General features: G+C 46.1%; 1 protein-coding gene across 1 annotated transcript in view; it reads right to left on the bottom strand.

Moving 5' to 3' along the window:
* Positions 1-1,637: 1,637 nt before the first annotated feature.
* LOC144000326 (uromodulin-like) overlaps positions 1,638-13,994 on the bottom strand; it is a 56,297-nt gene continuing 43,940 nt past the window's right edge. Inside the window, exons 9-11 of the mRNA XM_077494064.1 lie at positions 10,319-10,339; positions 8,394-8,417; positions 1,638-2,611 (exon numbers count right to left, since the gene is read on the bottom strand). Coding sequence (XP_077350190.1) covers positions 2,550-2,611; positions 8,394-8,417; positions 10,319-10,339 — 107 coding nt within the window. The 3' untranslated portion in view covers positions 1,638-2,549. The remainder of the gene's footprint in view (positions 2,612-8,393; positions 8,418-10,318; positions 10,340-13,994) is intronic.

Here is a 13,994-nt window from a genome sequence, read left to right on the forward strand (position 1 = left end):
CCTTCACAGATCCGTCTCATGATTGACTTTGCATAAATGTGATGGATTTCATTTCAATGCCGACATCTAAAGTACAGAGCAACCCGTGTAATACAATCTCTGACTCATTTCCATTTTACTGAAATACTTAACCCCTTCAGGACTGGGGCCTGTTTGTTCCTTATTGATCATTATTTACACTTAGTACGATGACAACTATGAATGTGGTATATCAATGAGGGATAAACAAGGCTTTCTATTGGTAAAATTGTCTAAAAAATATATATATATTTTATAAAATTCGATTGTGTATTTTTTTTTTTATCTTTTTTTGACCAAATTTAAGAAAAATACAATTTCCCATTTCACTTTGGGCGGGGAGCTTGTGGAAACCAGCTTACCTTAGAGAGCTCTGGAAACTCCTTGTCCAGCTCCCCCAGCCCCTCCTATGTGTGAGTTACCCCGTGTCTATTAGGGGCACAGGGTGACCGAGAACCCCTGTTGGGTCTGCACTAAGCAGACTCACCGTACAACCACACCGGACTCAGCATTTTGTGTTACCCCTGATATCCTGGGTTCTATATGTGTGGTTTGTGCTGAAAGAATGGAGGGGCTCTTTCACTTGGGACATTCATATTTTTGAACAATATCCCTCAAGAAATATATGAGGATGGATATTTTCAACTTTTCTGACTTCTTGACTGGTGTAGGAGTGTCTCAGACCATTGCAAGATGGTTTGAGGTGGGGTGGGGGTTGTTATGTGTTTGGTGCCTGTATCCCATTGTTCTGTGGTTTCTGTCTACATTGGGAGAAGTATTATGGGATGTACATGTGTATGTGGATTAGCTGTGAGAGGGGAGCAGCCCCTCCCTGCTGATAAGATGATCTACTGTTGAAAAGTTGAATATACCTGCATCTCTCTTGTTACGAGATGTAAAGTATACCCCGCCCTGTGTCATTATGCAAAGAAGGGGGGATTGTCCCCTAAAGGTAAATCTCTTTGTGCCTCTGTTTGAATAAACAGTCTTATGTTTTTTTCCACCCTACACTAATGTCTCGGCAAAGAGACTGAGTGGGCTAAGGGATCTTGGATTGTGCTGGTATTGGACAAAGGAAGCTTTTATAGTGGACAGACCCTTCTTGAGTATGGGGGTCCGTCAAACTGTCTGACTATTTAAAACAAAAAAGGGGATTATTTAAAACCCAGAGGACCCCAACACCTTGTTTATAAAAGTTATCCATGGCTGGACCTGTCGTGGAGGGAGTGAAGTAACAGGAATAGACATACCTAGGTGGTCAGCCTTCATGACTGCCATAGATACATTGCTGGATGACAGGACTGGCAATAGATTTACATTGTGGGACATTTTTATATTACGTTTTCATTAAAGTATATAAACTGTATCTGTCTTTATTAATTGACTAATTTTAGCTAGTAGGGGTACTATGTACCTGGGTGGCCCATTATTGACCTCTACAACAACCAGGCCAAGGCTGTAAAGACTTCATCAGAAAGAGAGAGTGATGAGGGCGCTCTGGGGGATGTCGATGGTCGGTCCTAGCTGGTTACAGGGGGGGGATGGGGTTGCACTTCGGGCAGCATTTAATGGAGGAGAAGCAACTCTGGAAGATTTAGAAAAAAGAAGGCACCTCTAAGTGCAGTATTAACATATTTAATATAGTGCACAAGGGGTTAAAAACACTTAAAGGATTGTGGAAGCAATCAGGCATGTAATGTAGAGTCCTAATGTGAGTTCTTCGTCCTTCCTCTTAGTGGAAGAGAACTAGCCATTACACCACTTTGCCCACTATAGCGCCGAAGAGATTCAGGAACAACTCTCCCGCATCTGATGTCCAACCCCCCCATGTGGTCTTTTTTTTTAGGGCTCAGACTCCTCCCCACCAGACAGTCCAAAAGAAAACACACTGAAGAGGGTGCAAAGGGAGAAAAGGCAAACCGAAACCCAAGCCCCTACACCAGACCGCCCTACCGTAAAAATCTTCAACCTATCATCATGTCACATGAAACCACCCTACTCACACGGGGACTTACATTCGCTCACACCATATCCAACACTTTTCAGTTGTTCAAAGACTTGAACAAATTTATCTGGAATCTAACAGTGAAGCAATTTTACAACATACATGCTGCCAAGAATGGACCCTCATCCTCCCGAGCTGACACTACCTACTCCCCTCCTGCCAACAACCTCATCATAGATGAAAGAATAGAACTAGAAATACTAAAGGAACTGCACCAGGAAGGAACTAGACCCACTTTGAACCCTGAGGACCCCAAACTGGACCTGTACACCCAACATCTCATTAGGTCTCCCAAAGTTAAACACACTGCCTTCCGCCCCCTGTCCAACTTCAATCCAAGATAATCCAAAGGATCATGCCTAGATGCCATATATACTCCAGTATAATTTGCAAACAATGATTAAGAAACAAAATAATTGACACGTTTAAAAAAAAAAAATCAGGACTTTGTATTCTTAAATAACAAAAATAACATTGAAATGGGTTCCGTCGGTCTTATCCGGTGACATCCGGTCCTGGGTGGTGACTATAACGATTGTATGAGGATGATCAGAGCCGGGATAAGGAGAGTCCAGAATATGTGAGCGCCTGGGGAAAAAAATACATAATTAATATTATTTCCATTTTCTGAGACAACCTGGGGCAGAGTCTAGTCTACATTGGCTCCCATGCCGGATGAATCTCCATGAAATCGAGTGTGAATACGTAAAACGCATAAAGCGGTTCCTTTAATTGGCGGACGTGAAAACGTAATAAGGTATCAGATATACGTCCTTGCATAAATTAATAAAATTAAAATAAATAATGATAATATTGAGAAAGCCGTAGGACGTGTTTAGCACATGGTGGTCCTGTCTTCAGGTTGCAAAATTTTGGAAATAGCTACAGTATATAATCTCCTCTACGAGTTCTTAGATAGTAAAAATAAATAATAAGCCTTTCTAAATAAACATGGCTGCAAAAATATCAATATCATGATCCTGGAAGACATCGAGCATTTCCATATCTACTGCCAAGATGGAAATTTCAATGCTCGTGGATCGGGAACAGTTGTAAATGATTGTAGATGATACACATGAAACATTTGACAAGGTATGGAATCCTTGGATTTCCTTTGTTAATTCATAATTGAATTCTAAATTGATCTCTCTTCAACCCATCCCAATGGATTTTCAGCTTTCTTTCAATCCTAGCCATAGAAACTCTTATCATTGGGGCGTCCCAACTTCCTTTCTTTTCTCTTTGGTTTCAGCCTTGACATTGTTCTTCTACACTTAAAAAAATACATTCTGGGATTATGTTTACAAAAACATTTGTAGAGCTATTCATCCTGTCAAACTGTCATAATAACAGAAGCAACATTTCAGAACCTTGGAGGACAATTCATCAGGCATTTGACCAACATCAAACATCATATGTCTAATAAAGGGGTCCTGCGGGGCTCTTAAATGTTGCTTCTGTTATAATGTGATAGCTGAATAAAGCTTTGGACCAACTCTGGAGATCCGTATTGTGCTGGTGATATACGTTCGATTTGGGTATCTTTGGTTTCCAGCCGGTGGTCACTGCCCACCCACTTACATTCACAGCCATATCGAAGGGACGTGTACCTTGGGAACAGTGTGTTTGAATTCCCGAGGAGAAAGCTGTCACCTTTAGCAGCAATGGAAATACAGATGCTATATGAGGAACTTTCCAATTCATCAGGAGGTTTGGGTCAATGGGCTGACAAACACCCCACTGAGATTACCTTTTCACTAAAAAGCCAAATTCTACATCAGCCCAAATCTCATTCTTATCAAACACCTCACTAGGGACCCAGCGCTAATGCTAAGTCATAAAAACTGATAATACCTCCAGGTTTTCTGCACTAAAATTTCATGAATTCAGATACCAGAATTTTTATTTTGATGGTGACAACTCAGCAGCACAACTGTGACTCCATAACAGGATGTGTCTGAACATGGACCTTCATAGTAGGATCACCGGGGATTCCAAGCATTTAGCTTGACCACATCCCACCCGGCCAATGTACATAAATGGCCGCATAGGAGCTTACCCATTTGGAGTGTCTGTCTCTGTCCACAGTGCACATCACAGTGCACACCCCCATCTGTCACAGTGTCCCATCAACATCTGGCACACCAAGAACTATCTGGCCCTGTCCACAGTGCACATCAATATCTGTTACACCAAGCATCATCTGTCCCTTTCCACAGTGCACATCAATATCTGTTACACAAAGCATCATCTGTCCCTTTCCACAGTGCACATCATCATCTGTCCCTTTCCACAGTGCACATCAACATCTGTCACAGTGTCCCATCAACATCTGGCACACCAAGCGCCACCTGTCCCTGTCCACACTTCACATCAACATCTGTTACACTAAGCGCCACCTGTCCCTGTCCACAGTGCACATCAACATCTGTCCCACCAAGCATCATCTGTCCCTGTCCACAGTGCACATCAATATCTGTCCCACCAAGCATCATCTGTCCCTGTCCACCATGCACATCAACATCTGTCCCACCAAGCATCATCTTTCCCTGTCCACAGTGCACATCAACATCTGTCCCACCAAGCATCATCTGTCCCTGTCCACAGTGTACATCAACATCTGTCCCTTTCCACAGTGCACATCAACATCTGTCACAGTGTCCCATCAACATCTGGCACACCAAGCGCCACCTGTCCCTGTTCACAGTGCACATCAATATCTGTCCCACCAAGCATCATCTGTCCCTGTCCACAGTGCACATCAACATCTGTCCCACCAAGCATCATCTGTCCCTGTCCACAGTGCACATCAACATCTGTCCCACCAAGCATCATCTGTCCCTGTCCACAGTGCACATCAACATCTGTCCCACCAAGCATCATCTGTCCCTGTCCACAGTGCACATCAACATCTGTCCCACCAAGCATCATCTGTCCCTGTCCACAGTGCACATCAACATCTGTCCCACCAAGCATCATCTGTCCCTGTCCACAGTGCACATCAACATCTGTCCCTTTCCACAGTGCACATCAACATCTGTCCCACCAAGCATCATCTGTCCCTGTCCACAGTGCACATCAATATCTGTCCCACCAAGCATCATCTTTCCCTGTCCACAGTGCACATCAATATCTGTCCCACCAAGCATCATCTTTCCCTGTCCACAGTGCACATCAACATCTGTCCCACCAAACATCATCTTTCCCTGTCCACAGTGCACATCAACATCTGTCCCTTTCCACAGTGCACATCAACATCTGCCACAGTGTCCCATCAACATCTAGCACACCAAGCGCCACCTGTCCCTGTCCACAGTGCACATCAACATCTGTCCCACCAAGCATCATCTGTCCCTGTCCACAGTGCACATCAACATCTGTCCCACCAAGCATCACCTGTCCCTGTCCACAGTGCACATCAACATCTGTCACAGTGTCCCATCAACATCTGGCACACCAAGCACCATCTGTCCCTGTCCACACTTCACATCAACATCTGTCCCACCAAGCATCATCTGCCCCTTTCCACCATGCACATCAACATCTGCCATAGTGTCCCATTGACATCTGTCCCACCAAGCATCATCTGTCCCTGTCCACAGTGCACATCAACATCTGTCCCACCAAGCATCATCTGTCCCTGTCCACAGTGCACATCAACATCTGTCCCACCAAGCATCATCTGTCCCTGTCCACAGTGCACATCAACATCTGTCCCACCAAGCATCATCTGTCCCTGTCCACAGTGCACATCAACATCTGTCCCTTTCCACAGTGCACATCAACATCTGTCCCACCAAGCATCATCTGTCCCTGTCCACAGTGCACATCAACATCTGTCCCACGAGCATCATCTGTCCCTGTCCACAGTGCACATCAACATCTGTCCCACCAAGCATCATCTGTCCCTGTCCACAGTGCACATCAACATCTGTCCCACCAAGCATCATCTGTCCCTGTCCACAGTGCACATCAACATCTGTCACAGTGTCCCATCAACATCTGGCACACCAAGCACCATCTGTCCCTGTCCACACTTCACATCAACATCTGTCCCACCAAGCATCATCTGCCCCTTTCCACCATGCACATCAACATCTGCCATAGTGTCCCATTGACATCTGTCCCACCAAGCATCATCTGTCCCTGTCCACAGTGCACATCAACATCTGTCCCACCAAGCATCATCTGTCCCTGTCCACAGTGCACATCAACATCTGTCCCACCAAGCATCATCTGTCCCTGTCCACAGTGCACATCAACATCTGTCCCACCAAGCATCATCTGTCCCTGTCCACAGTGCACATCAACATCTGTCCCTTTCCACAGTGCACATCAACATCTGTCCCACCAAGCATCATCTGTCCCTGTCCACAGTGCACATCAACATCTGTCCCACGAGCATCATCTGTCCCTGTCCACAGTGCACATCAACATCTGTCCCACCAAGCATCATCTGTCCCTGTCCACAGTGCACATCAATATCTGTCCCACCAAGCATCATCTTTCCCTGTCCACAGTGCACATCAATATCTGTCCCACCAAGCATCATCTTTCCCTGTCCACAGTGCACATCAACATCTGTCCCACCAAACATCATCTTTCCCTGTCCACAGTGCACATCAACATCTGTCCCTTTCCACAGTGCACATCAACATCTGCCACAGTGTCCCATCAACATCTGGCACACCAAGCGCCACCTGTCCCTGTCCACAGTGCACATCAACATCTGTCCCACCAAGCATCATCTGTCCCTGTCCACAGTGCACATCAACATCTGTCACAATGTCCCATCAACATCTGGCACACCAAGCACCATCTGTCCCTGTCCACACTTCACATCAACATCTGTCCCACCAAGCATCATCTGCCCCTTTCCACCATGCACATCAACATCTGCCATAGTGTCCCATTGACATCTGTCCCACCAAGCATCATCTGTCCCTGTCCACAGTGCACATCAATATCTGCCACAGTGTCCCATCAACATCTGGCACACCAAGCGCCACCTGTCCCTGTTCACAGTGCACATCAATATCTGTCCCACCAAGCATCATCTGTCCCTGTCCACAGTGCACATCAACATCTGTCCCTTTCCACAGTGCACATCAACATCTGTCCCTTTCCACAGTGCACATCAACATCTGTCCCACCAAGCATCATCTTTCCCTGTCCACAGTGCACATCAACATCTGTCCCTTTCCACAGTGCACATCAACATCTGCCACAGTGTCCCATCAACATCTGGCACACCAAGCGCCACCTGTCCCTGTCCACAGTGCACATCAACATCTGTCCCACCAAGCATCATCTGTCCCTGTCCACAGTGCACATCAACATCTGTCCCTTTCCACAGTGCACATCAACATCTGTCACAGTGTCCCATCAACATCTGCCACACCAAGCACCATCTGTCCCTGTCCACACTTCACATCAACATCTGTCCCACCAAGCATCATCTGTCCCTTTCCACCATGCACATCAACATCTGCCATAGTGTCCCATTGACATCTGTCCCACCAAGCACTATCTGTTCTGTCCACATCAACATCTGTCCCACCAAGCACCATCTGTCCCATGTCCACATTACACATCATCTGTCACAGTGTTCCATTAACATCTGTCAACATCTGTCACAGTGTACCAGAGCACAAAAACATTTTGTCAGTGTAAAATAAAATAAAGAAACAGTGTAAAAAAAATAAAAAATACAATTAAAACTCACTAATTTACTCAAAGAAATATAGCAGTATAAATTGTGATCAAAATTTATGGAGACAAATTAATTATTTACAAAATTGTATAACGTGCGGCACAGTGGTGTAGTGGTTAGCACTCTCACCTAGCAGTAAAAAGGGTCGCTGGTTCAAATCCCAACCACGACACTACCTGCCTGGAGTTTGCATGTTCTCCTTGTGCCTGCGTGGGCTTCCTCCCACACGTCAAAGACATGCAGTCTCTCCAATATTGGCCTTAGTATATGAATGGGGACCCTGGATTGTGAGCTCCTTGAGGGTAGGGACCAATTTGAGTGTGCAATGTACAGGGATAGGGACAATTGTAGGCACTCACTCTGGATGGACTGGAGTCTTTATTCAATCTTGTGTTTTTCTCAAAACTTTTTTTTTTTTTTTTTAATTTATAACACAAAAAATAAAAAAGCCAGTGGTGAGTAAATACCACCAAAAGAAATCTCTGTGTGAAAAATATGATAAACATGTCATATGGAAACAGCTGAAAGCTGAAAAATTGGTCTGGGCAAGAAGTGGGTGAAGGTGCCCGATATTGAGGTAGTTAAATAACAAAGTGTTTGCCAGTTTTCTCTCACCCCTATTTATAATAACAATTTAAAGAAAATACAAAAACTTACCAGTGATGGTGGAAGAACCGGATTCTGTAGAGAATAAAAACAGATGACATGTCAGTGGTATATAGAATGTATAGTATACAGTACAATAGATTACCATATATTAAGATACACCATATTACCATTTATTACAGTACACCATTGATTAGTCCAATTGTTCATGACACTATACCGTATGACATGTGTAAGGCGTGATTTATGACCAGATCACGTCTTGGACCCCAAAGCATTTCTCATATCTTGCAGAGATCTAGGGTGGTCCATAAACACAATGCTTTAGTATAAAATGATGACATGTGCCTGTGGTTCAGGGCTAAGAGCCAAGGGCGTAACTATAGGGGGTGCAGCAGTCGTGACCGCAACTGGGCCATGTGCTGCAGGGGGCCCATGCAGCCCCCTCTACATATGGCCGGCAGCAGCATAGGCAGCTAGGGGTACCAGTGCACCATGCACACGGGTGGCTGGAGGTGGAGGGTGACTAGCAGAGTTCCATGCTCAACTATCGCACTGGCTGCTCTTTAGTTGTGCATTCCCCGCATGACCTGTGTCCTCGGCTGGCTCCTCAGAGTACCCCTCTCCTGCTCCATGCATTGCCGCTCAGTCCGATGTCTGTTCTCCCCAGCCAGAGTCCCGCCCCCCCCCCTGAGTCCGGCCCACACTGCACTGCATACTTCTCCCGGGTAAACAAACTTTAAGCACACAGATGCAGTGCAGCCCTATGAGAGACAGCTCCCCGGAGGACACTGCAGGCTTGTCTGCCAGCCCCCCTCCTCCCCCGTCATACACAGGTGATGAAAGGTCTTTCTGGGAGATATGCTGATCGCCCGTCCAGCACACTGGATGGAGCCCAGGCCAACATGGATGAGTGCGAGGCCTACAGCTTGGTCATGGTGAGTGCGAGGACCCCATCCCCCACACACCATTACCTACCCCTCCATCTCCCCCTGGGGACAGGGACCCCTTCTCACGTGGGGACAGGGACCCCTTCTCATGTGGGGACAGGGACCCCCATCTCCCCTGGGGACAGGGACCCCTTCTCACCTGGGGGCAGTAACTTCATCTGCCCTGGAGAAAGGGACCTCATCTCTTCTGGGGACGGGGACTGCATCCTGCCTAGGGACAGTCCCCCAATGAGGCACCTAAAAATAAAAAATAAAACAAATATAAAAAAACTACTGATACCAGTGGTGGAACTACAGGGCTCACAAAGGTCATACCTGTGACCACGCCCTGGAGTTCCACCGCCGGACTCGGAGGGAAGGGCCCTGACTGGGGTTCAGGGGGGCCCCTCATGGTTTCTTGCATTGGGGCCCTGAAGGTTCTAGTTACGCCACTGCTAAGAGCTGTTTCTTCCTGACTCTTACATCTTATTGGCTCCTGTCTGTGAAGTGCAACTTCATCAACCAACCGTCAGGAGCAGGGAAAGGTTTGCTCAATTCTTCAGCTCCAGGGTCTTGTAGACACCGGCCTATTATAGCATCTGGGGGTTTGGGGGTTTCATGAGGTCTCTGCAAGGTAAGTGAGTCTTCATAAAGGTATAGAACACACTTTCCTGTAGAACAAGGATCTCCAAAACTACGGCCCTCCAGCTGTTGCGGAACTACACGTCCCATGAGGCATTGTAAAACTCTGACATTTACAGACATGACTGGGCATGATGGGAATTGTAGGTCCTGAACAACTGGAGGGCCGTAGTTTGGAGACCCCCTGCTCTGGAAAACTCCCTTTAGGAAACTTCTCTAGATGTGTATTGAGGGACAAAAATAGGACAAAAGTGTACGGAATGTTGTATGGATTACTCATCACCATATATAATGTACAAGAAGAGCAACCAATCAATGATCTGATCATCACATTATATTGTACAAGTATAAAATAATCCACAGGACTTCCACCATTGTGATCTGATAGAAGAATAAAACACTTACCAGGAGTGGTGGGAATTGGATCTGGAAAATAGAATAAATAACATGAAATGAATACATATTATCAGACACATTGACATCCCAGATAGGAAGGATAATTTGCCTCAAATGTGTGGCAGTGTTGAATTGTAAGTCTGGTAATGTGCTGCACATTTCACTGGTAAGTTGTACACTTGCAGAGCACTTGAAGGACAAGTTCTAGTTGACACTTTTGTGTGGTAAGTCTCTAGCAAGATCAACGTTGCAGTGGTGAGTCTACAGCAAGAGCTCTGAAAGTCTACAGCTTGAAAATTCAGCCACAGTGACCCCCTGTGGTGGGATGACTATTGCACAACACAACTGAACCAGAACTTGCGGCAGACTTGCAGAATGTTTGCAAAGAAAGTTAATCTGGAGTCATGCAATATGGCCCTGTGGGGTTGGCACGTGCAGTATGATTGGTCTTTGACTCGGAGACGGGGAGAAGGAGGCCGGTGTGATGGAGGAGAGTTGCCTATGAGTTTCTTGTGCTGGGAGGACCGATATCATCTAGTGGCTACGTGATCCCTGTTAAATCTCATAAAAGTGTATTTGACTTTAGTGGTCCATCCCTGATGGGAAGGGTCAGTGTGTGGAATACTGTCGGTGGAGCACCTCTCATGGCACTTGGATTCTGGAAATTTCACCCTTCAACTCCTTTATTTTGACGACCTTCACTTGAGTCATCTATATGAACTTTCTCTTGAAGCACTGCACTTGTGTGTATATATATATATATATCCCTTTCATGACTAAGCCTATTTTTGACATTTGGTGTTTACAAGTTAAAATAAATATTTTTTGCTAGAAAATTACTTGGAACCCCCAAACATTATATATATATATATATATATATATATATATATATATATATATTTTAAGCAGAGGCTCTAGAGAATAAAACGGCGATTGTTGCAATATTTTATGTCACACGGTATTTGCTCAGTGGTATTTTAAACGCAACTTTTTGGGAAAAGGGACACTTTCATGAATGAAAAAAAAACAAAACAGCAAAATTAGCCCAATTTTTTTTTTGCATAATGTGAAAGATAATGTTACGCCGAGTAAATAGATACCAAACATGTCACACTTTATAATTGCACACACTCGTGGAATGACGACAAACGACCGCACCTAAAAATCTCAATAGGCGAAGCATTAAAAAAATAAATTTGGTTACCAGGTTAGAGTTACAGAGGAAATCTAGTGCTAGAATTATTGCTCTCACTCTGACGATCGCGGTGATACCTCACATGTGTGATTTGAACACCATTTATATATGCGAGCGCGACTTCCGTATGCGTTTTCTTTGCTGCGCAAGCTCCCGGCCATGGGGTTCGCTTTAAAAAAAAATGTTTTTCTTATTTATTTTATTTATTTTAAAATTAATAAATTGTATTATATTTTATATATATATATTTAAAAAAAAAATTGATCACTTTTATTGCTGTCACAAGGAATGTAAACATTAGGTGGTGACAGGTACGGAGGTTATGGAGGGATCGGGGGTCTCCTTTACACTTCAAAGTATTCAGATCACCATTTTCGGCGACTCTGAATACTGTATATATTTTTAAATCCGGCACCATTGGCAGCCGAGTAAACGGGAAGTGACGTCATGACGTCGCTTCCGTGTTTACAATCAGGAGACTGGAATGAATCCGCTTATGGCTTCATTCCAGTCCCTCCCTAGCCGGCAGAAGCGCCGGATGTGCGATTGGTGCTCCCGATTGAACGGGAGCACCGGTAAGAGCGGCGGGAGGCGGCGGTAGGGGGGATGTCCCCTCCTGCTCCTCCAGCAAAACAGCCGAGCGGCTTTTAGCCACATCGGTTGTTATGGCTGGAAAGCCAATCACCCGCTCTAAAAAACGGTACCGGGATGATACCTGATGCCAGGGGGGTGCACTGTGATGTAAGGCAGGGGGGTTCACTGTGATGCAAGGCAGGGGGGTGCACTATGATGTAAGGCAGGGGGGTGCACTATGATGTAAGGCAGGGGGGTGCACTATGATGTAAGGCAGGGGGGTTCACTATGATGTAAGGCAGGGGGGGTGCCCTATGATGTAAGGCAGGGGGGTTCACTATGATGTAAGGCAGGGGGGTTCACTATGATGTAAGGCAGGGGGGGTGCCCTATGATGTAAGGCAGGGGGGTTCACTATGATGTAAGGCAGGGGGGTTCACTATGATGTAAGGCAGGGGGGTTCACTATGATGTAAGGCAGGGGGGTTCACTATGATGTAAGGCAGGGGGGTGCACTATGATGTAAGGCAGGGGGGTTCACTATGATGTAAGGCAGGGGGGGTGCACTATGATGTAAGGCAGGGGTGCACTATGATGTAAGGCAGGGGGGTTCACTATGATGTAAGGCAGGGGGGTGCACTATGATGTAAGGCAGGGGGGTTCACTATGATGTAAGGCAGGGGGGGTGCACTATGATGTAAGGCAGGGGTGCACTATGATGTAAGGCAGGGGTGTGCACTATGATGTAATGCAGGGGGTACACTATGATGTAAGACGGGGGGTGCACTATGATGTAAGACAGGGGTGTGCACTATAATATAAGGTAGGGGGGTGCAATATGATGTAAGGCGGGGGGTACACTATGATGTAAGACAGGGGGGTGCACGATGATGTAAGACAGGGGTGTGCACTATAATGTAAGGTAGGGGGGTGCAATATGATGTAAAGTGGGGGTTGCACTATGATGTAAGGCAGGGGGGTGCACTATGATGTAAGGCAGGGGGTGCACTATGATGTAAGGCGGGGGGTGCACTATGATGTAAGGCAGGGGGGTGCACTATGATGTAAGGCAGGGGGGTGCGCTATGATGTAAGGTAGGGGGGTGCACTATGATGTAAGGCAGGGGGGTGCACTATGATGTAAGGCAGGGGGTGCACTATGATGTAAGGCAGGGGGGTGCACTATGATGTAAGGCAGGGGGGTGCACTATAATGTAAGGTAGGGGGGTGCAATATGATGTAAGGTGGGGGTACACTATGATGTAAGACAGGGGGGTGCACGATGATGTAAGACAGGGGTGTGCACTATAATGTAAGGTAGGGGGGTGCACTATGATGTAAGGCAGGGGGGTGCACTATGATGTAAGGCGGGGGGTGCACTGTGATGTAAGGCAGGGGGGTGCACTGTGATGTAAGGCGGGGGGTGCACTGTGATGTAAGGCAGGGGGGTGCACTGTGATGTAAGGCGGGGGTGCACTGTGATGTAAGGCAGGGGGTGCACTATGATGTAAGGCGGGGGTGCACTATGATGTAAGGCAGGGGGGTGCGCTATGATGTAAGGCAGGGGGGTGCACTATGATGTAAGGCGGGGGGTGCACTATGATGTAAGGCAGGGTGGGGGACATTTTACTTCTGATGGTGAGGGGCACTTAACATCTAATGTAAGGAGGGGTGGAGTGCTCTGGATATATAATCTTACTGATACAACCGGCCCTTTGAGGGCAACCATGATGATGATGAAGGCCTACAATGAAATTGAGTTTAACACCTCTGATCTAACCCCCTTCCTTTCCACCTCCTGATCCCCAAAGCCCAATGATGACTTAAGCCTTAACCTTTCTAACCCCCACAGACAAAACTTTCATCTGAACTATTTGGCTGATATTATATTTATTTTTTTTCGAGGTAGTTCAATGCTGT

This window comes from Lithobates pipiens, unplaced genomic scaffold (genome assembly GCF_037356315.1).
Source record: "Lithobates pipiens isolate NorthernLeopardFrog02 unplaced genomic scaffold, aLitPip1_a1.2 Scaffold_22, whole genome shotgun sequence".
Taxonomy (NCBI): domain Eukaryota; kingdom Metazoa; phylum Chordata; class Amphibia; order Anura; family Ranidae; genus Lithobates; species Lithobates pipiens.